Source organism: Polypterus senegalus, chromosome 15, assembly GCF_016835505.1.
Source record: "Polypterus senegalus isolate Bchr_013 chromosome 15, ASM1683550v1, whole genome shotgun sequence".
Lineage (NCBI taxonomy): Eukaryota > Metazoa > Chordata > Cladistia > Polypteriformes > Polypteridae > Polypterus > Polypterus senegalus.
In genome coordinates, this window is record NC_053168.1 from 26,560,200 (window position 1) to 26,583,526 (window position 23,327).

The following is a 23,327-nucleotide window of genomic DNA, read 5'->3' on the forward strand; positions in this document are numbered from 1 at the left end:
ATTACATCGTGTCAAAAACTACTATCAGAGTATCGTAAATGTTCAGTTTGTAAAGATAATACACTAATGAACAACTTGTGTATCAAAGAATACATTTTTATCGTGCTCTTGATAACTAAATTTAAATGGACTGTAGAAAAATGATTTACAGACCTTAAATTCTTCTAAAAACTTTGTGGATTAGAATGATTTTGGTTTATATGGAAGGTCCTTAACGACAACATTTTTATCACATGACATTACATGAAATTCGCTGTGTCCAGCAGCACACCAACATAATGCTTGCGTAGTGCACGTAATATAGATGTGCACTAGTGTTACATTCATTAAAATAGTCAATATATATTATACTAACAAAAATGATTTAATCTAACATGAATTTTTAATTATTTTTAAATCTAATTTTAATACATCTTTAATGATTATAACATTTTTTAAAGTAACATTTTTTGCAGCATGTATTAAAGATACACTAAACAGAGGTTCACATTTAATGATATCACTAACATTTGGGAAAAATGACCCCAATCGTGGACACCAACAAAGAATTATTGTGCACGTCTACAGTCCTTCATCCTCAATTGCAAAATTCAAAAAACTGAAAATTTTTTCCAGTGGTGTTTTGACTCCACATATGAGCCAACACCTGTAACACTCGGTGTTGTTACACTTTCAGTCTTTGTATGTGTGATGGGATGAATATTGTGAAAACACACTCTTTTTAAGGTCATTTTCAGAAAGGAGTTTCAGTTTAGCTCTTTCAGAAGATAAAACTATTTTCATCCCGTTGAAGAAATTAAATTTAAATAGATTATTACATTTTCTTTTCACTTTAACTCCTAGATATCTGAACTGTGATGAGACAATCAACAGAGAGTGATTTCATTTACTCAGGGCCGGTGTATTAAATAAGAACATCTGAGGCAAGGTACGTCTTTGCCGCTTACCCCAAACCCATATACAGTCACGTAAAAAAGTAGGTGCATCCCATTGAAATTATTGAAATTTTCGACATGCATGAATGGGCAAGCATTAGACCTTATTGCAAAGTGTTTATACTCAAGTGATATACTTGAATAAATGTCACATAGACATCATATTTATTCTTATAATCTAAATTAACAAAAATGTACATTTGTCATTTAGAGAATGCAAGTACACCCCTACATTTATTACCACTTCAGATCCATCAAATTAGAATCAGGTGGTTTCAGATTGAGTACCAATGGTTAGAACCTCCTTATGGAGTATTCAGGCGGACCCTGTCTTATTTAAACTACAGATATCAAGGGTCTGGCATTCTCTTGTTTATCGATGTGTGGGGTGTCATCATACCAAGATCAAAAGATCTCTAAGGCCCTCAGAAAAAAAATATGTGGAGTCCTAGGAGTCTGGCAAGGGATTTAATAAGATTGCCAAATTGTTTGAAATCAGTGATTCCAGTGTAAGGAAACTAATCTACCAGTGGTGTAGATATCTAAGAACTGTTAATTTGTCCAGGACTGGGCAGCTCAGCAAATTCAGCCCAAGACCTAACCATATGATAGTAAAAGAAGTCTCCAAGTAAACCCAAATCATCATGGGATGTTCTATATGCCTTTTACTCAAGAGTGGCGTCCATCTGATTGATGGAGTGCCGCTGAGATGGTCATCCTTCTGACAGGTTCCCAGCAGAGGACTTCTGAATGCCTTTTAGAGTGACCACTAGGCTCAAGTTCCTCCCTGATCAAGACTCTTCTTTCATGTTTACCCATCAGCCAGACAGCCCACTCTAGGAAGAGTCCTGGTGGTTCCAAACGTCTTCCATTGAGAACAGAGAGGCAGAAATTTAATTTGCTGTTAATTGGTAACTCCACATTAGTAGTGTGTATTTGAGTGGACTTGTGGGATTTCCCTGACCTGCACCCAATTATAGGATATTCCCCCCCAACAGACTATAGATTAAATTAAGGTTGTCTGGAAATGTTATTCTAAGTATAAATTCACAAAAGTTTTCTCAAATTATTTTAGTTAAAATTATTTTTCAATTCTCACAAGATGTTATTTTTGCTTAACACTACTTAGTCTGTGATCTAATTACATTTCTCACTTGATACTTCATTTTAGTTAAAGATTTATTAGAGACGTTATTTTTAATCTTCCTCTTAGAAATTCAAATATGAATATCAACAACACTAAAATGTTCCACAGCTAAAAAAAAGAAAAAAACACCTCTGACACATATAAAAAAAACAAAAACAAACATTTTTTTCAAGGAAGGTTGCACAAACAACGAGGAGGCATGAAAGGTCAATCTTTAGACTCTATAGGAGGCTGTTATTTTTAAATACCTTTGCTGTCTTTCAATCACTTTTTATAGAAAGAGCATACATTATCAAATAATAAGTCAGCCTGCTTGGCTTTTAATGCACCCAGGCAATTTTCACCCATCCATTTTTATAATTTATTTAGTCACTGGGCCAATTTAATACATAGTAATCTAATTTAATTAAACATTGTACTATTTTTCATTTCTTTTTTCTTTTCATTTTGTATTTAGCACTACTGTCATAGATCAGTACAGGTAGTCCCCAGGTTACGGACATCCGACCTACGACATACGAACGGGGCCGCAGCTGCGACGCATGCGCCTCAGTAACTGCCGCTCCGTCATCTTTGGTCTGGGGACGCTGCAAGCGGTGGCTGGACAGAGGCTGGAGGGGGGCAATTTGGCTGCTCACGCAGTGTAGTGTCCCTCGGCCGGCTCCCGGTGTCAAGCGGTTTCACTGCCTGCCCCATTCGTTCTAGGTGGGCGGCTGGTAATGCTGCAAGCAGTGACCCAGTTGTGGCTGAACTAAGGCCATTGATGGTGAAAGGGGTGGTGGGGGTAGCATTATAGTGTGCCTCGGATGGCTGCGTGTTGAATGGGGACGGCGGTGTTGCAGACGCTGCAGGCAGTATACTGTAGTGGAGGTGACTGTGAGGTGGGCTGGTGAAGAACTGCCCGTCATTGCCCCCATTCATTCTCAATAGCAAGCCTGCTTGTACTGTTACGGACATAGCAGGAAGTTGTCTCTTGTCCGTACAGGGTGGCCCAGATCAAATTATGCAGATCCAGATCGTCTGGATGACTTTGATTTATGCAGGGACGATTCCAGTTCGGCGCGAAGACGATTCTTCATGTCGTCAGTTCGCACATTTCTCAATGGTCCGGGATTTTTCGGGTGATTTTCTATGTAATAAACTGAATAAGTTATAGCGTAATGAAAATTGCATAATTATATCTGGCCCACCCTATAAATCAGATGTGCTGACAACGGGTGCCTTCCTGCAGTGTTACCTGTATAGCGCTGTGCAGAAGAGCTCATCTTAACCTTTTGTCTTCACCCTTCAAGAATGTCTCTGAAACACAAATCTGATGCAAGTGCTGGTGATACAGCAAAGAAGAGAAAAACCATCACCATTGAAAATAAAGTAGGAATAATAAAAAGGTCAGAAAGACGAGAGGTGAAACTCCATCATTCATTGGCAGAGCACTTGGTTACAGTCGGTCAAAAATAGCATTTATTAAAATAATGTACCTGTTCATTACATACAAACTCAACTTAAGAACAAACCTACAGTCCCTATCTCGTACATAACCCGGGGACTGCCTGTATTATATATAGTACAGCATTTCATACTAGTGCCCAAAGGCTTAGTGACTGTCTGTGCAGAGTGTTCATGTCATTCGGCTTCTCCTCACATTCTAAATCTGATTTTTGTATTAGATTATTTGGGAACTCTAAATTTTAATGTGAATGAGTGTGTTATTCCACAGATAGAAAAACAAAGAAAGAGTTATTCTTGAAAAAAGCAGGAGATGAGAGAGAAAAAAACTCATGGATCAAAATTATCAGGAAGTCAAAATAAAACCGAAACAAGAAAGCCAGAACACAAAACACAAGTCAAAAAGGACACTCAGAAAGTCTTCTGTTGTGTTCCAGCCACACAAAAATGTTATAAATGATTTTAAAAACCCAAAAGCCATACCTGCACTGAACAGACTAAAAGAGCAGGCCTCACCACCTCAAACATGGGGCTAAGACTTTTAAGCAGTAGAAGTCTCAAAATCTCCCAAAGTGGAGAAAAGGAAAACTGTACAGTTCTGGAACAAGAGAAGCCAAAAAAGTTCCCAATGAATTTAAAGATGTATTGAAGATGATTCTAAAACACTGCAAAACAGAGTAAAGAGAAAATAAAAGGATCAAAAATAGGTTTTGCTAAAAATAAAGAAATCCAATAATTACAATTCAAAAACAATACCTTCCAAAAAGAGCAAGGGTCAAACTCCAGGAAATACAAAAATCATCAAAAATGAATAAAGCACAAGATTTAAAAACAGAGGAGCTGCATTATCAGGTGGCCCCAACCCCTTAGGTTCTACATAAAGGGGACAAGGCAGAAACTAATATATACTGTATATATATATATAAATATACACTGTGACAGATGGCTGTAGCACCTGCTCGGCCAGGAGGTCGATATACCAGAAGAACTGAGGGAGCGGGGCCGGGGAAGCAGATGTGCACAGGACACTGCCTCCCCCAGATCGCTAAAGGGTTGCTGTGGCTCCACGGATTCCCACAGGGCTTCATGGGAGTTGGAGTTCAAGACACCCTTGTTGGGTTTCATTGGGGCTGCCAGGAGGAGCTGCAGAGCCCTACATTGGGCTTCCACCACACCTGGGAGTGATTCCAGATCTGGCTAACAAGTGACCTGGAGCACTCCCAGGAGCATCATAAAAGAAGCCTCCTCACTTCACTCGAGGTGCCAAAGTCAAGTGGAAGAGGATGAAGATTGCCAAAGGAGGGGTGGAAGTGGAACAAGGGTGAGAAAGAGAAGGAAAAAGTAGTGTGTTTTACTTGTATTGGTGCTCGGACTGTTTGGAACTGTGCTGCGATGGGAAGCAAGGGAAAAGCACTTCCCCAATACAATAAACGTGTGCAGTGTGGCATGGCAAAACTTGTGTCTGCATCTGTCTGTGTCAGGGTTTGGGCAGTTGGAGCGCCCTCTGGTGGCCACAATGTATATATATATATATATGTATTGACCACAAGGTGGTGCCAGAGAGCCCCAAAACCAAGACACGCTATTACACAAGATGTTATACAAATAAAATGGTTAATTTATTCTGAAAGGAACTTCTCCACAACAATTTGCCACAAAATCACTATAAATCAAATAATGAGTAACAATTCTTCCTTCTCTTTACCTCTGCTGGGTGTTGCCAACTTCCCCTCGACTCTGACTCATCCATGTGTGGCAAAGGGCTCCTTTTTAAGCTGGACCCGAGAATGCTTCCGGTGTCATTCTGTACCTTCCGGGAAGCACTTTTGGGTCATGAAGAAAGTATGGAGGTCCTCCCCGACAGTGCCCTGTATTGGTACCTGTGGGAACAGGTCTTTATTTCCAAATTCAATCTCACAAGCACCCCAGCATTACAATATATATATTGTAAGATTTTTGAGCTCTTATGAGACGCTCCCCAATGGTGCTGCACAATGAACCACTGAGGCAACTGTAAGTTCACAGCCTCCCCGTGTAGCATGTCTGTCGCCAGATTGGTAATGCAGGGAACATTCTAACCCGACCATTGACCTGCTCCAGCAACTGCTTGCTTCCTGTGTCTGTGTGTATTGAAGTGGTAGCTCCCATTAAGATATTCCCATATATACACTGCTCAAAAAAATAAAGGAACACTTTTTAATCAGAGTATAGCATCAAGTCAATGAAACGTCTGGACTATTGATCTGGTCAGTTAAGTAGCAGAGGGGGTTGTTCATCAGTTTCAGCTGCTTTGCTGCTAATGAAATGAACAACTGGTGCCCTAGGGAGGCAACAATGAGACGACCCCCAAAACACAAATGGTTTAACAGGTGGAGGCCACTGACATTTTTCCCTCCTCATCAGTTTTTTCACTAGTTTTGCATTTGGCTACGGTCACTGCCACTACTGACAGCATGAGGCCATACCTGAACCCTAGAGAGGTTGCACAGGTAGTCCAACTTCTCCAGAATGGCACATCAATATGTGCCATTGACAGAAGATTTTCTGTGTCTCCCAGCACAGTCTCAGGGCATGGAGGAGATTCCAGGAGACAGGCAGTTACTCTAGGAGAGCGGGACAGGGCCATAGAAGGTCCTTAACTCATCAGCAGGACTGGTATCTGCTCCATTGGACAAGTAGGAACAAGATGGGCACTGCCAGAGCCTTACAAAATGACCTCCAGCAGGCAGGCCACTGTTGTGAATGTCTCTGACCAAACAACCAGAAAAAGACTTCATTAGGGTGGCCTGAGGGTCCGCGTCCTCTAGTGGTCCCTATGCTCACTGCCCGGCACTGCACAGCTCTATTGGCATTTACCATAGAATACCAGAATTGGCAGGTCCACCATTGGTACCATGCACTTTTCATAGATGAGAGCAGGTTCACCCTGAGTACATGTGACAGACGTGAAAGGGTCTGAAGAAACTGTGGAGAATGTTATGCTGCCTGTAACATCGTTCAAAATGATCCGTTTGGTGGTGGGTCAGTGATGGTATGGAGGGGCATATCCATGGAGGGACACACAGACCTCTACAGGCTAGACAACAGTACCTTGACTGCCATTAGGTATCAGGATGAAATCCTTGGACCCATTGTCAGACCCTATGCTGGTGCAGTGGGTCCTGGGTTCCTCCTGGTGCACGACAATGCCCAGCCTCATGTGGCGAGAATATGCAGGAAGTTCCTGGAGGATGAAGGAATTGATACCATTGACTAGCCCCCACGCTTGCCTGACCTCAATCCAATAGAACACCTCTGGGACATTATGTTGCGGTCCATCTGACGCCGCCTGGTTGCACCTCAGACTGTCCAGGAGCTCAATGATGCCCTGGTACAGATCTGGGAGGAGATCCCCCAGGACACCATCCGTTGTCTCATTAGGAGCAGATACCACCCGACATTGTGAGGCATGCATACAATCACATGGGGGTCCATAAAAACTACTGAGTATGATTTTGAGTTGCTACAATTAATTTCAGCAAAATGGACTAGCTTGCTGCATCATTTGTTCACTTTAATTTTTGGGGTGTCTTTGAATTCAGCCCTCTGTAGGTTGATAAGTTTCATTTCCATCAAATGATGATGTGTTTTATTATTTCAACAGATAAAATGTGTTAATACAGATGTTTATAATGACAGATGTGATGTGTTGGAATGACAGAGACAGAGCAACCGGACTGACACACAGATATACAGTACAAACACACACTCATTCTTTTATTAACGTGGATGCATTACAAAATACATTCCAATAGATGATGCACTGCAAACATTAATGTAGAGGTCTACATTGATTACTTAGATTTTAACCTGTCTTAGACTGGTAGCACAGCTAGTCCACCTTATTAAAAAAATAAGTGTCTGTGTGTCTGTTACCCCATCTGATTGCTTTTTCACTGTAATTCCAACATATGGCTTAACACAAACATTTACATATCTTTTACGAATTCCAAATGACATATAAAAGGTACTTAGGCACTGCATTTGTCATTCCAACAGGTGGTGCATCACAAACTTTGTAGTACGACATTTTATTACTGTTTGTGATGTGCCAACTGTTGGAATGACAAATGCAATACATTTTTTTAAACACACATTACAAAACATATTCCAGTAGATGGTGCACTGCAAACATTAACGTTGAGGTCTACATTGATTACTTAGATTTCAACCAGTCTTAGATGTGTAGAACTGCTAGTACCATATAAAATGCTAAGGTCTGTCCGTCTGTCACAGGATTACCAGTGGGTACAGAACTTTGATCTTGGTCTTAATCAAAACCTTATGATGTGTTAAATTCTGGATTCAAAATAAATAGCCTTCAGCTAGTGTGCATGCTTGTTAACTTGTTTTGAAAAATGGGCAGCATGGTGGTGCAATGGTAAGGAGACCTGGGTTCACTTCCCGGGTCCTCCCTGCAAGGAGTTTGCATGTTCTCCCTGTGTCTGTGTGGGTTTCCTCCGGGTGCTCCGGTTTCCTCTCACATTCCAAAGACTAGATGCATTGGCGATTCTAAAATTGGCCCTAGTGTGTGCTTGGTGTGTGTGTGTGTGTGTGTCCTGCGGTGGGCTGGTGCCCTGCCCGAGATTTGTTCCTGCCTTGCACCTTGTGTTGGTTGGGATTGGCTCCAGCAGACCCCCGTGCCCCTGTGTTAGGATATAGCAGGTTGAAGAATGACTGACTGACTGTTTTAAAAACTAACTAGCTAAATTATTTAAAAAACAAAGTGCTTATTTTTCCATAGCTACAATATGTAGGAAAATAAACAAAAATAAACACCATTAATGAACTTTTGCATTTTTTTCATAATTTCTATATTTTAGATCAGCTAAATAGAGTAAGTTTATGTTACAAACAACATATGACATCTGACTTGGGATGTCATGTAACAGAACACAACTCACTCACCCTAGGCCGATTCAGAGCCACTGAGAAACCAAATACTGTATGTATATTTTTATAATAATGGGGGAAAAGCAGAGTATGTGGAGTAAAACCCTTGAACACCTGAGAAGAACAGGTAATACCAACAAAAAAACTGTGTGCTTGGTGAAACATCCATGAGCTGTGAGGTACTGTATTAGTGCTCTAATTGTGCCGCAGTGTCACTCCAGTTTGAACCATGATATCATCACTTGGACTTTTAAAAACTTAAAAATTAAAAGACATTTAAAGTAGCATGTATTTTTGCAAGCAGCTATGCAGTTATCGATTATGAAAGGTTATTTCAAAAAGCAAGACATTAACAAAAGAATAATTAGTATATTGCATCTATTATATGAATACTGTACAAGGTATTATTACTAAAAATAAAGGAGTTTATGCATAGTAACACATAATCATAAAATGCATCATTTATTTTTTAACTCTACGAAGTAAAGGTTTTCATGTTTCTAAAGCTTCATTCGTTTGCTTACAATGAATGAATTTAGTATTCTTCATCCCTCCATCCTGAAAAGTAATTTTTGATCCCTTTAATGCCGCTCCTGCATACTGCTATGGGTGGGTGTTCAAGTGGGTTTTCTTCAAAATTTGAAGAGCACTGCTCATCTCTCCATTCCAGTTTCACAAGGTCCCCAAATCGTCTAGGAAGACGTCTTATTTTGTTTTTTCCCAGCCACAAAGTACGAAGATTCCTAAGGTTGCAGAATGTATCTGGTAACATTTCTAACCTGTTAAAAAACAAGAGGAGAGTCTCCAGCTTTGCTAAGTTCTGAATATGGTGAGGAATCACTTTAATTTTGTTGTCACTTGCATCCAGAAATATGAGATTCTTCAACTGGCAAATCTGGAGTGGAAGTTCCCTGAAATGGTTATTAGCCATGTGTAAACTGGTGAGCTTCTGCAGCCTGCTTATTTCCTTGGGAAGAAAGCTTAGGAAATTGTTACTTAATGTAAGCCTTTCCAGCTTTTCCAAGAGACCAATCTCAGCTGGGATGACTTTCAGCTCATTGGTATCCAGGTTTAGGACGCACAGGTTCCTCAGTTGCCCAATTTCTCTGGGAACGAATTCCATTCTGTATGTCAGGCAGCTCTCTCTTTCAGGGGTCATTTCCAAAACCTCCAGTTCTTCCATGTCAAAGATGTTCAGAGGTACGGCCAGAAGCTCCTTCCCCTGCAGTTTCAGCTTTCTTTTTCCTTCCTCTCTTGAGTCGCGCTCGATTCTGTACTTCCAATTTGTGTCTCCATTTGAGAGCAAAGAGAGATGAGAACGAGCAGCTTTCATTGTAAAATGTCTCTTCTGACGTTCTTCAGACAACACCCAAGCCAATGCCAGGTGGACAGCTGCACCACTGAAGCACTTGTTTCTGAAATGCTTTACTTGAAAATACACCCGATATATAAGCCATTCTCTGAAAGAAGTCTGTGTTATTAAAATCGTATTTAAAATCCTTTCCAATCTTAAGCACGAATGTCGCTCACTTAATCTCTCCTTCAAGGCCTTGAGCTGATAAAACATTAGATAGTGTGTAGCTTGGAGACCAAAAGTGTAAACACACTAACCTTTGTACCATTCCTGAATAGAATTTTAATATGACTTATACACACAAAAAAATGCACAGGCAGTTTGAATGAATGTGCGCTGTATTGTGGTAATAAAAGGACTGGCTCAGATTACAAAGAGCACAAGTTATAATGTACTGTAATGCTTCATTTCGTCATCTTTGGTATTTCAGTTTCAGCCCCGAGCTGTAATCTGAGACACCTGTGAATGTTGGTCTTTACTCTTTTCCAGCAGTAATAGGCCAGGAGTGCCCCTGGAATGCCTACATTTGGACATTTGCTCCTGACCCTCTGAAGTTCCATCCAGGAGATATTTACTCCACTTAACAAACTGAGACTTTGCTGTTGTTACCCTGCCTGTCCCTTATGAAGTGTCTATAAAGTGTCTTAATATTATTAACATTCAATCACAGCAGCTTTAGTTTGGCTATTTTAACACTGATCAACAGAAAAACTTAATTAGAAATTGTCAATGAATGAATAATTTCTCGTAGGGTCTCAACTGTGTTGGGGTGCCAACGGGATCACCCCTTTTAATTCTCAAATAAAACAACTCAAAACCAGTGCCCTAGGAAACAAAACAGAAACAAAAATAAGTATCCTTCCTGCTTTCGAGAAGATGTTTTGGATCTTGAGAGCACTCCTGTCACAGGAAGCTCCATCCCTTCACCAAATCAAGGTTCAATTATAGATGCCGACATCAGTAGTCATCGGATCTTTATTGCCCTGTGGCTGGAAGGAGCATGGTTATTTTCCCCTCAAGGGATTTTTGTTGCTGCTACAGAGAAGGAGAAAAAAAAACCCAAGGCTATTAGCGACAGCACCCCCTCTTGCCTCAATGGGGTATTGCATACCTGTGATGAGTCAAGAAGGTGTTCCTCAAACACACATGTGTGACAAAATATAAAACACAAAACAATTGTATAAGTTAGTATGATCAGCTGCACCTTTGGCAGCACTGACAGCTTTGAGTCTGTGTGCATAAGTCTACCTCTGTTAGCTTTGTAGATCTCCAAACTGTCATTCTTCTCCATTCTTCTTTGCAAAGCTGCTCAAACTCTGTCAGGTTGCATTGAGATCACGAGTGAACAGCCTATTCAAGTCTAGCCAGAAATTCTCAATTGAATTGAGATGTGGACTCTGAAGCCTACTTATAATCCTGGCCCACCCTAAATCCCTTCGCACCTCTCCATCAGCGTCTTTTGTTTTGTAAATGTGTCAATCAGCACAAGCAGCAAGCAGCCTGCTGTCCCATCTCCCACCTTGACAGAGCTCAGTTTGCGGGCAAAAAGTTCTTCCAGCTTAAGCAAAGGATTCTTATCTGCATGTGAGGTTACTGGAGTTGTACAGGGTAAATAATACAGTATATTGTTATTTGGAATACATGCATTTCATGTGTGTTCCATGTCTACAAAGATCTGGGCAAGTGTAGGATGAAAAAGCAGAAACTTTTTCCATGTTATACTAATAATGACGTGAAGTGTATAATGTGTGAAGACTTTAGTCCAAATATCAAATAAACATCTGCGCTTTTATTCAAGAATATAACCAAAGAAAAAAAAAAAGCATTCGATTTACATGTGGCTGTCAATGAGTTAAAAACTCAAGCTCAAATGTCAATCGACAAAAACTGTTGCCTTATAACACGAATTTCCTGGGTTCAAAGCCAGGCGCTCTGTGTTTTGAGTAGTGAGCTGCGAATATTATTATTATTTCTACAATATAATCAAAACATACATTTGATTTGAGTATGTAAATTTTGGATACTTGTAAAAGTTAGCACTTGTTTTTTTATCATTCAATTTTATTCTCTCAGTGATATTCACGTGGTACAACGAACTTGCCTCTCCTTCTCTGAGTAGATGGCATTTATCTCCATTCTTTTTACAAGAGCAGTGCTGTGACTGATGTCTGCTCAGAACTATTTGTTGTACCGGCAATCAAAGATATGATGTCCCATGACCGCTATCAGACTGGTCGAAGGCAGGAGCATAGCAACAGACAGCTTCTTCACAGCACTTTCACTGGCAAATACACTGCTCTGCACCACAACGCAACTCTGCTTGGCACCCATAAGCAAAATGGGACTTCCACCTGCAGCTAAGGTCACTTCAGTATGCGAGCAATTCGCCACGCTAGTGTTTAGATCTGAAAGCACTGTGCTGACGGTGTATGCGCCCAAACTTTACACCGGCTGTTACAGACTGAAATCAAAGGCTTCTTCTTTTTGGACATTGTTGTTTTTAACCTTTACATTTGGGATTGTTGTCTTGCAGGAAAAAAAATATCTTTTGCCAAAGCATTGGTTTCTTGTAGTCTGCATCAGGTTTTCCTCCAGTGCTCTGTTACATTTGTTTTACCCTCAACCCTCACCAGTGTTCCAGGGTCTGCTGCAGAAAAACATCCCCAGAGCCTGATGTGGCCACCACCATACTTTACAGTGAGGATGGTGTGTTTGTGATAAGGCCAGTATTTGGCTTACACCAAACAGGACATTCAAACACTGACTGGTGGCCCATTTATCATGCAGTATTGGTCTATGGATATATGATAAATAATGAACTCTTATCAGACTGTAAAAAGTGTATTAGAAAGCAACAGTTTTATTATCAATAGTAACTCTGTCAAAAATGTAAAGAAACTGTGAAGTGCCTTATTTCGACTAGCAACATGACCAAAAGTCTTCAATTGAATGAGAGTTCTTGAAGGATATCACCATGCAGAGTGTGGGCTTAGAAGAACATCTTCCATAAATACAAGGTGGCAAAGGGAAATGGGAAATTTTCGATTGACGTTCAATGCACTGATAAACACATTACAAAATACATTTAATGATGAAAAATACATTTAATGATGAAATGTATTGTAGAGAATAAGCAATTACTGATGGTAATCAATATTCATTCATTTTATGTTTTGCAGAAAACCTCATGAAGGTGTTGTCCATTTCTCCGTACACATTCTCTGACAGCCTGTTGTGGAAATTCCGCATTGTTCGACATGTCAAGAGGAATTCCAGCGATTTCCTCTTCAGTCCTCCTTTTTAGTTCAGCAATGGTTGCAGGATCTGGGGATTTCAGAGGCCATGGAATGTCACCATTGTGTGAAATGACAGGCCTTCCAAACAATCGTCGAATAGCTGCCATTGATTGTCGGGCAGTATGCTAAGTGGCTCCACCCAGGGACTTCTTTTTTAAGGCTGAACCCATTTTGTCAAAATTACGCACCCATGTTGTAATCGCATGAGCAGACAGGACATGATCATAACGTCCTAACTGGTAATTGAAATTCCCCTTGTGCAGCAGTCATACTATCAGCATTCTTATAAAAGTCTTTCACAGTGAACCCTCATTACGCAACCACTCCACTGCACCATTGTAACTAATGGCAAGGGGTTCTAAACAAGGTCACATTTGTCCCAATCAACTGCCAACACCACAGGGTCGCTAACACCTAGTTCCAAAATTTCCCATTTCCCTGAACCACCCCCTGGTATACCATATGTGATGTCCACACTTGTTTTTCAAAAAACATTTGGTAGTCGGTGAATGTTTGCGCTCAGTGGGTGACAGAATATCCATGTACTGCTGTCCTGAGTATTGTGACAAGCCAGCCAGATGCCTTATAATGAAGAAACGCCTTCGGGGCAGCTATCCACATCAGTGCCAGAGATACAAGTTCCACATCATCCAAATGATTGTCGCTATGTCGACTACTGTCATTATCATTAAAACAGACATCTTGCAACAAATCTAGCGGTTGAAAAAAAATGAGCAGCTTTATACATTTTTTGCAAGAACATAACTACACTAGGCGGCACGGTGGCGCAGTGGTAGCGCTGCTGCCTCGCAGTTAAGGGACCCGGGTTCGCTTCCCAGGTCCTCCCTGTGTGGAGTTTGCATGTTCTCCCCGTGTCTGCGTGGGTTTCCTCCGGGCGCTCCGGTTTCCTCCCACAATCCAAAGACATGCAGGTTAGGTAGACTGGTGATTCTAAATTGGCCCTAGTGTGTGCTTGGTGTGTTTGTGTGTGTCCTGCGGTGGGTTGACGCCCTGCCCAGGATTGGTTCCTGCCTTGTGCCCTGTGTTGGCTGGGATTGGCTCCAGCAGACTCCCGTGACCCTGTATCCGGATTCAGCGGGTTGGAAACTGGATGGATAACTACACTATTTATAGTATTATTTTCCGCAAGCTTTTGCGTCTTAAAAAAGAAAAACATTCTATGGCTATCCATTAGATGGCAGCACCATATATATATACAGTATATACCAGATAAATGAGACATGGCAGAAAAACTTGCCAGCTAGCTGGCTGCATCAACAGTGGCTGTATACTGAGATACGAGTTATCTGGTACAGTATTTTGCGTCTTGATGGGCTCAATAAGATACGATTTAACTTGCAACTCACATTCAATGTATTAATCTGATGGCAATAAAAGCTTAGTTTTGGTCTCATCAGACCATAGAAATTTTCTCCAGCTGACGTTAGAGTCTCCCAAGTGCCTTCTGGCAAACTCCAGGCAAGATGTCATGTGGGTTTTTTTTAACAGTGCCTTTCTCTTTGCCCCTCTCCCAGAAAGCTGTGGCCAGTAAAGCACCTGGTCAACATTTATTGTCAGCTTTGTGTCCCCAGCCTCAAGGTGGTCTTTCTCACTAATCTTCTTCCTGCACAATCCTTGATTTTTTTGTGGATGGCGTGTTCTAGCAGATTTACAGCTCTACCATACTCTACATTTCTTAAGACTGATTTAACTGGACTTCAAGGAGTATTCAGTGAATTGGATATTTTCTTTTGTCCATCCCTGACTTGTGCTTTTTAATAACCCTTTTACAGAGTTGCTTGGTATGTTCTTTTGTCTTAATTGCATCGGTTAGACCACCATACTGGCTCAACACAAGATGGCCCTTTCACATACAGGTACATTTATACTACAGTCAACTGAAACCCAGACTGTGATCTTCATTGAACTCAATCTATGACTTGTAAAACCTACTGGCTATACCACTGATTTAGATGTGTTGTATTCACATTCTGGGTCTTAACCCAAAGCACCACTCAGGCTCGGAATTCTATGTAATTACAGTTATTCCTGAGTCAGACTCAGTGTATTATGGAATGATATCCTTAATTGTTGTTTTAAGCCCAATTAACTCTCAGGACAGTATTTTTCAGCCATTTAGTGGATGAATTAACATCATGCTGCAAAAATCATGAATACTTCTGTGTGTTTTGCCTCTCTAAGATTAGTTATCAATATTGTAGCCTCCCAGCCAGGGTGAAGCCTGGAGGAAAAAGGACTGTCGAGTCTAGCAAGGAGGGCGGAAAGCAGCAGGGAGGACTGCCGCAGGTAATATAATTGATAAAGGAAAAGAAGAGGTAGTGCCCTGAGCGGAGGGACTAGGGAATGGAGGTGGGAATTTCAGAATAGTTTGGAGGAATCTGTGGATGGCCAGGTTATTTCCGTGTTTCTTTGTTTTGTCAGGGCCATGACACAGAGGGGTTTATAGAGGATTGTAAATAGCTCTAGTTCTGTAAGAGCCATTTGCTACTTATTTAAGTTATATAAATGTTTCCCTATATATTAGTGCATAGTCTATATGGGTTTCCTACAAGCCCTATAAGTTGAATTGAATTAGTATATTCTAACTATTTCTAGTCTCTCTGACTATACATTATACTCAGTTTTGTGACCTGCCTTGCCATGTGTAAGGTGTTGAGGGCACATGGTTTTAAACCGTGACTTACGTGCCAAGTAACATGAATGACAAGGTGCTCTAGTGAATGTGCAGTGCATTACGTTTAAAGTGTACTGAAGATGAAGTAAAGCATCTTTAGGTATAGAAACAACTAAAGTTTGACAAGTAAAGCTAAGTTTAGAGAATATACATTTTTTGTAACTTTTTGCCTTCTACGTGTGTAACAAACTTTCTTCTTTATTCTTGTGTGGACTATTTGCTTTGAATTTTCAGCAAATCTTTTAACATTAACTTTTGGACTGCGAGATTTCTTTTGCCGCACGTTTTACCTGTGCTTGAAAATGCCTTACACACCCGCAGCTACAAGTTCAGTTTTGTTTGTATTGTTTTTCATTCGTGTATTCATTTCAGACTATTACAAGTAAATTGTTCTTCAATCATTTTTTGTCATATGCGTCTTCCTTTTTGAATCTGTTACAGTAAGATTGCTACAATATTAATGAATGAGGTGGAGCCATTGATCAAAACTCAATGGTGCGTAATAAAGAAGCTGTAAAGCCAGTTTTAGAACAAACTGAAACTCTCAGGGGAAAAGGACATGTTCCCTTCTTGTTTTTTTTTAAACTGTTGAATTGAAACGGTTGAATTCTGTTTAGTTGCTTTCCTTTTTTTAACTGATACTTTTTTCTTTTCATTTTTGTTTTCCTAGTTTTACCATGAAGTAATCTGTTGTATAAGTCTGACTTGATTAAATGTCTTGTTGTTTTCTTCAAATAAAATAAAATAAGTTAATACCAAATAAATCATAAATTATTACAAATTAATTATAATTTAATACAAATAATTAATTAATGAAACTGAACCAATAGTTGAATCAAGTGATAGTGATGACAACGTGTAGTGGTCATCAGATTTTGACATTGATAGTGAAGCTGGATGCATATGGCACTACATGACCAAACCGCCGTGATATGCCTGATGACTTCAGTCATGTAATGCCGGTGCGGAATGCAAGTAGGTGGGAGGCAAAAAGGAAAAATGATTGTTATGACATTGAAGGACAAGAAAGGCATTGACCCCTCCTAAGCACTGTTCAAAATGCAGCAACTGTCAATGTTTGTGTTGAGGAAATGTGGAAGTCATTAGGTCATGCAGATGAGACACGTTCTACCCTCTCATGTGCAAGCCTCAGAAAAAATATTATAAGAAAAGTACACAAAAAAATATACTTCTGCAGTCCTGATTGTGACGTTAGGCTGTGCGTTTGTAAATGTTTCAATACGTATCACACGAAGGATGAGTGCCAAATCTTTATCAGTACAGCAGTGAACATTGGTAATACCTTTCCTGCTGTGTTTATTTTCACATTTTATTACTTACATGCTTCTTACATGTAGTAACATTTTTTATAATAGAAAAAAGGTCCTTGTTTTTTCACTAAAGAGGTTACAGGGAATGAATGCTTTCAATCAGTTATTGTATGCTTTATATTTTTAATTAATTCAAGCCTTTTTGCACAGATTTGTTTTCATTTTGACACTAAAGAGTTATTTCCTGTTGATCAATGTCAAAAAAGCCAAACTAAATCCACTGTGATTCAATTTTGTATAACAATAAAACATAAAAACTTTTAGGGGTTGCGGTTGGCTGGCGCCCTGCCCAGGGTTTGTTTCCTGCCTTGAGCCCTGTGTTGGCTGGGATTGGCTTCAGCGGACCCCCGTGACCCTGTAGTTAGGATATAGCGTGTTGGATAATGGATGGATGGAACTTTTAGGGGTGAATACATTTTATAGGCAGTGTATGACTGCTTTAACTCCATTGTTCAGCATGCCCTGAAATCAAATTTAATGATTCATAATAGAGATAACTGGGAAACAAATAAAGGTCAGTGCATGTGACAAAAATCATAGTCAAATAGAGAGAACAGGGATTCAAAAAACAAAAAATAAATGAATTAATAAAAAATAACCAAAGCTAAGCCATAAATCTTAAATCACTGTCAAAAATCAGAGCTGGAAATGCTTCAAAATAACAAAGGAATTAAAGTTTTAAGGTTTTGGTTGAATCCAATCAAGGACAACCAGGAAGTCCATGATGTGACCTTTATACTTTTGGCCCAGATATGTTACATGCCACACACTTCTGCTTGATCTTACCTAGCAACAACATAGCAACCATCCAAAAATATGTAAGAAAAACAAAATGGCGTTGTGAGAAAAAGCTATTTATTTTCAACTTTGGGAAAAATGTATCAAGCACTAAACAAGGCCTAAACAAGTTTTAGAGGTCAGGGAACATGTATAAAAATCAGAAACAAGAACCTACATTATTACATCCATGTCAGAATCCTTAAACTAACAAATATCTCATTACGTCCCTATAAATAAAACACTGCAAATCTGTCCAAAATAATTTTCAAACCATGCAGCGAACAAACAGGTGCACCACTTTGAGTCCCCATCAGCAGTATAAAGACATTAGCAGAAGTTATCCTGCTCTTGTTTAAACTTAGAAAGTATACATTTAACTGGATAAAACTTATAAAGTAGCTTAAATATTATATCTTTTACCTAATATGTAATTCAATCCCTGTCAGAAGTTGTTCAAACTAATATCTAATATATATTATCAACCAATGCATTCCTAAAAGAAAAACAAGGAGGGATAAAGTGGGGTTTACAAATATTCTTTATTTAAGCATTATTATATTTCTTATCATTGAATTCCAAAATCCTATTGTTTCTAGTTATAGTCAGATTAAGTCAAGTCCTCTTTATTGTCAGCACAGCCATATAAAAAATTAAATAGTGAGATGAAATTGCATGCTTTCAAGCCCAGGTTGTAATCTGCAACAACACAAGACTACATAAAGTGCAACACATTTTACAACAAAAGTGCAGAATACAAGACAATTCAAAATAGGTAACCATACGATAAAACATATTAGACATTATTAGATTAGGTTATTAACTCCAAGCATCCATATAAAAACGGTTAACCCCGAGTGTTTCTTGGGTTAGCTTTTATGATTCAATGTACAGTGTTAACCTGAATAATACTCAGGACAGTATACTGCTGCCATCAAGTGGACAAAATAATATTATGTTGGAAAAAAAATGAGTTGGATGGAGCCTTCAAACAAAACACAATTTCATGGAAAGAAGAAGCAGTAAAGTGTTAGAATAATAGTTGAATCAAACGATAATGATGACAATGAGACTTGGTCATCAGATGCTGGCTGATACTGGATAGTAAAACTGATGCATATGGCAATGTACGACTGAACCTCCATGAAATGTCTGGTAAATTCTGTCACATGAGTCTGATCAAATAGAAGGATAAGAAAGGCGTAAGCCTCCTAAACATTGTGCACAATGTATCAACTGTCAATGTTTGTGTCAGAGGAAATGTGGAAGCCACTATGCCATGCAGTGTGGTAGCCTACAATAAGACAAGGGGCAGCATCAATCATGCAAAATGGGCAGTGACATTCTACTATCTCATGCATTAGCAACAGAAAAAATAGTATAAGAAAAGTACACAAAAAAACACGCCTCCAGTCACCTGATTGCAACATCGGACTCTGCGATGACTGTTTCTATACATATCCCATAAAGCATGTGTACTAAACCTGTATCAGTACAGCAGTAGATACTGGACATACCTTTCCTACTGTTTTTATGTTGGCGTTTTGGTATTAACATGTTTCGGTTACACATTACAACATGTTTTCTTGTTGAAAACAAATTCAACGTTTTTGGCTCATTTGTTCAGGACTAAATATAACACAAATTAAGTAAAGTTATTTCTTTAGAATATTAGGTTATTAAACTAAGTTATTACAGTAGTCACCCTCTCAAACCCTGAATGGCCCGATACTGGGCTGAGTGATTGTTTAAAACTCTTTTGCCATATCATGCAGGTAAACTATGCCACACACCAACCCAAATAATACTTGTAAGTGTAAGTGACGGGTGTTGACTTCATATTCCTAGTAATCACATTGTCACAATATTTACGGTTAACTTTTATTTTGTCAAGAAATCATATGTGTGCTGTTGCATAAAGGTCACAAAAAATGTTTAAAAAAAATTGCAGTAATTATTCTGCAAACGGAATACCCAACTGTTATACATCAATCGAAAAGAAGTCCGGACCAATAGATTTTAACCAATGTGATGAACCCTCCCATCGACTGAGCAAATGTGAGCTCTAGGCTGAAAAGCGGAAATAGTGTTACACTGCTGTTCTGATTTTTCTTGTGCTCTCGTATATTATTTCACAAAACAACAGCAAATATCTACAAGTGACACATCAGTACTTACAGCAGATACTCCTGATCAAAACAAGTCCAATCACATTATTGTACAATGTATCAACTATAAGATGTCCTTCAAATAAGAGGAGTCACGAGGTGACCTTTGGTAAGTACTACCTCACATTTCTGGGTCATTAGCTCTGGCTCAATAGTTCACATACTCGCAAACTTCATACCATTTGATGGCAGCGACTGTGACGTCTTCAACAAAACGTAGAGGTTGTGGCAGTCGGGGGCGCTAGTGCTCCCTTGGACCCTCAGGTACAACTCCAGACACCAGGTAAAAGTCCAAGACTCTTTTATTCTTTTACAAGACAGTGCACCAAGCACCTCCCTCACTACACTATTCATCAACCAATAACTAACTCCTAATAAACTCTCCTCCTCGCCCAGACATTTGCTCCTCTACCTCCCAGCTCAGCTCAGCTCAGTGTCTGGACTGAGCCATTGTCCTTTTATAGCCCCTGACCTGGAGGTGTTCCTGTCTCATCAGTCCACAGTTCCTTATTCCTTCCGGGTCAGGGCAATCAGTCCTTTACTTCAACCCGGGAGCTCGTCGTTCCTTCCCGTCACATGACCATGATGTACTCCCGGGTCATAAGGCATAAAAGAGCCCATAAGCCCCCCCACAGCGACTCCTGGTGGCCCCCAAGGTATCCAACAGGGCTGTGTATAAATACTACAAAGTCCATGAGGCCCTGCTGGACCTCGGGGCACTATCCTGCTGTCAGGAGAGCTCCTCCTGGCGGCCTGGGGGTGAGGACCGGCATGAGAAGCCAGCAGTCCTCCACAATGTCCATATATTGACATAATGAGACACAGCTAACAGTGTGTGTATTGAAAAAATACACTATTTGAAGCAGGAGCAAACACTGTAAATATTTTAATGTAAATGTGTGTGTGGGAGGGGGGTACCTGGGTGTAAGAGTGTATTAGAGGATGGGATTCAGAGTTTTTATATGATTCACTGTTTTAATATGTCTTGATCCCTGATTGGGGAGGTTTTGGGTTGGGAAAGGGGACCCAGGTTGCGAAATGCTGTAACAATTTATTTCTTTGTGCCATAACCATGAAATGTTAGACAGTTACAGCTGACATATTTGGAAACACTTCAGAGGTGAAAAAACTGCCCTTGTACAGTACATGAGATATACTTCATCAGAAAACATACATTTGAAAATATTATTGAGTGCCTGTTTTTGTTTCCTATTTTCTTAGCAGCTTCTAAAAAAAGAAATATTTAAATTTGACATAAACACAGATTCTGTCACATCTGAGAAAGTTTTAGTGAAAAACTGACTGTCCTGCCTTTATTATTAATCTCCCCTCAGGTGGAGATTACTGAAAATTTCCGCATTTTTTATAATTATAATTTAGCCTAGTTCCAACATTTACAGTGGGATGCAAAAGTTTGGGCAACCTTGTTAATAGTCATTATTTTCATGTATAAATCGTTGGTTGTTACGATAAAAAATGTCAGTTAAATATATCATATAGGAGACACACACAGTGATATTTGAGAAGTGAAATGAAGTTTATTGGATTGACAGAAAGTGTGCAATAATTATTCAAACAAAATCAGGCAGGTGCATAAATTTGGGCACCACAAAAAAGAAGTGAAATCAATATTTAGTAGATCTGCCTTTTGCAGAAATTACAGCCTCTAAACGCTTCCTGTAGGTTCCAATGAGAGTCTGGATTGTGGTTGAAGGTATTTTGGACCATTCCTCTTTACAAAACATCACTAGTTCATTCAGGTTTGATGGCTTCCGAGCATGGACAGCTCTCTTTAACTCACACCACAGATTTTCAATTATATTCAGGTCTGGGGACTGAGATGGCCATTCCAGAATGTTGTACTTGTTCCTCTGCATGAATGCCTTAGTAGATTTTGAGCAGTGTTTCGGGTCGTTGTCTTGTTGAAAGATCCAGCCCCGGCGCATTGTGTAAAGTGCGCCGAATGGCTGAACGATGCACAGTGACTCCATCTGCTGCAAGATGATGTTGTAGGTCTTTGGTGCTGGTCTGTGGGTTGACTCTGACTGTTCTCACCATTCGTCGCTTCTGTCTATCAGAAATCTTTCTTGGTCTGCCACTTCGAGCCTTAACTTGAACTGAGCCTGTGGTCTTCCATTTCCTCAATATGTTCCTAACTCTGGAAACAGACAGCTTAAATCTCTGTGACAGCTTTCTGTATCCTTCCCCTAAACCATGATGGTGAACAATCTTTGTCTTCAGGTCATTTGAGAGTTGTTTTGTGACCCCCATGTTGCTACTCTTCAGAGAAAATTAAAGGAGGAGGGAAACCCCCTTGACCCCCTTAAATACTCTTTCTCTTTATAGGATTCACTTGTGTATGTAGGTCAGGGGTCATTGAGCTTACCAAGCCAACTTGAGTTCCAACAATTAGTTCAAAAAGTTTTGGAATCAATAAAATGACAACGGTGTCCAAATTTATGCACCTGCCTGATTTTGTTTGAATAATTATTGCACACTTTCTGTCAATCCAATAAACTTCATTTCACTTCTCAAATATCACTGTGTGTGTCTCCTATATGATATATTTAACTGACATTTTTTATCGTAACAACCAACGATTTATACAGGAAAATAATGACTATTAACAAGGTTGCCCAAACTTTTGCATCCTACTGTAGAATAATAACAAAGTTCTTAGTAAAAAACACTACCGAAGTTCACAGGAGGTGGTAGTGGAAACATCAAGGAGCCTGACAGTCTGGGGTTAAAAGCTGTTAAGAAGTCTTCTTGAGCAAGCATGGACACTTCAGTACCATTTACCAAATGGGGTGAGAAGGACAAAAAATGTAAGCAGGGACAGAGTGGATTTGGCCACAATGCTGGATGCTTTACAGAGGAAGCATTTAATGAAGATGTTGTGGAGGGAAGGCAGATACACACCAGTGATGCTGTCCTCCCAATTCCCTGTAGCACCTTACAGTAATGCTATAGTTCCTGAACCACATAGTAATAGAGCTGGTTAGTGTGCTCTCTATAACATGCCTGTAAAAATGTGGCGAGTTGTGTGCTGAATACTGCACGATTTAACGGTTCTTTCAAAAGTGGACTTACAGTACAGGATCCTTAAAGCATGACATGTTACCTAGATTTGGCAAGAGCACTACAAGAGTACAGTGGAAGGAGTCGCCACAGCAGGATCCCCCCATAAAGGATTTCCATTTTGGTAACTGGAGTGCTTCTGTCCTTGCCAATTTGGCTTGACTG

The 23,327-nt window shown here is 39.8% G+C and overlaps 1 protein-coding gene across 1 annotated transcript; it reads right to left on the reverse strand.

Moving 5' to 3' along the window:
• Positions 1-8,995: 8,995 nt before the first annotated feature.
• On the reverse strand, positions 8,996-9,801 carry LOC120516117 (leucine-rich repeat protein lrrA-like). Its single transcript, XM_039737575.1, has one exon. The coding sequence runs from the start codon at positions 9,791-9,793 to the stop codon at positions 8,996-8,998; it is 798 nt and encodes a 265-aa protein (XP_039593509.1). The 5' UTR covers positions 9,794-9,801.
• Between the last annotated feature and the right edge of the window lie 13,526 nt (positions 9,802-23,327).

Excerpts from the sequence above, each read along its gene's own strand:
- LOC120516117 (XM_039737575.1), bottom strand. The coding sequence starts at position 9,793 with ATGAAAGCTGCTCGTTCTCATCTCTCTTTGCTCTCAAATGGAGACACA.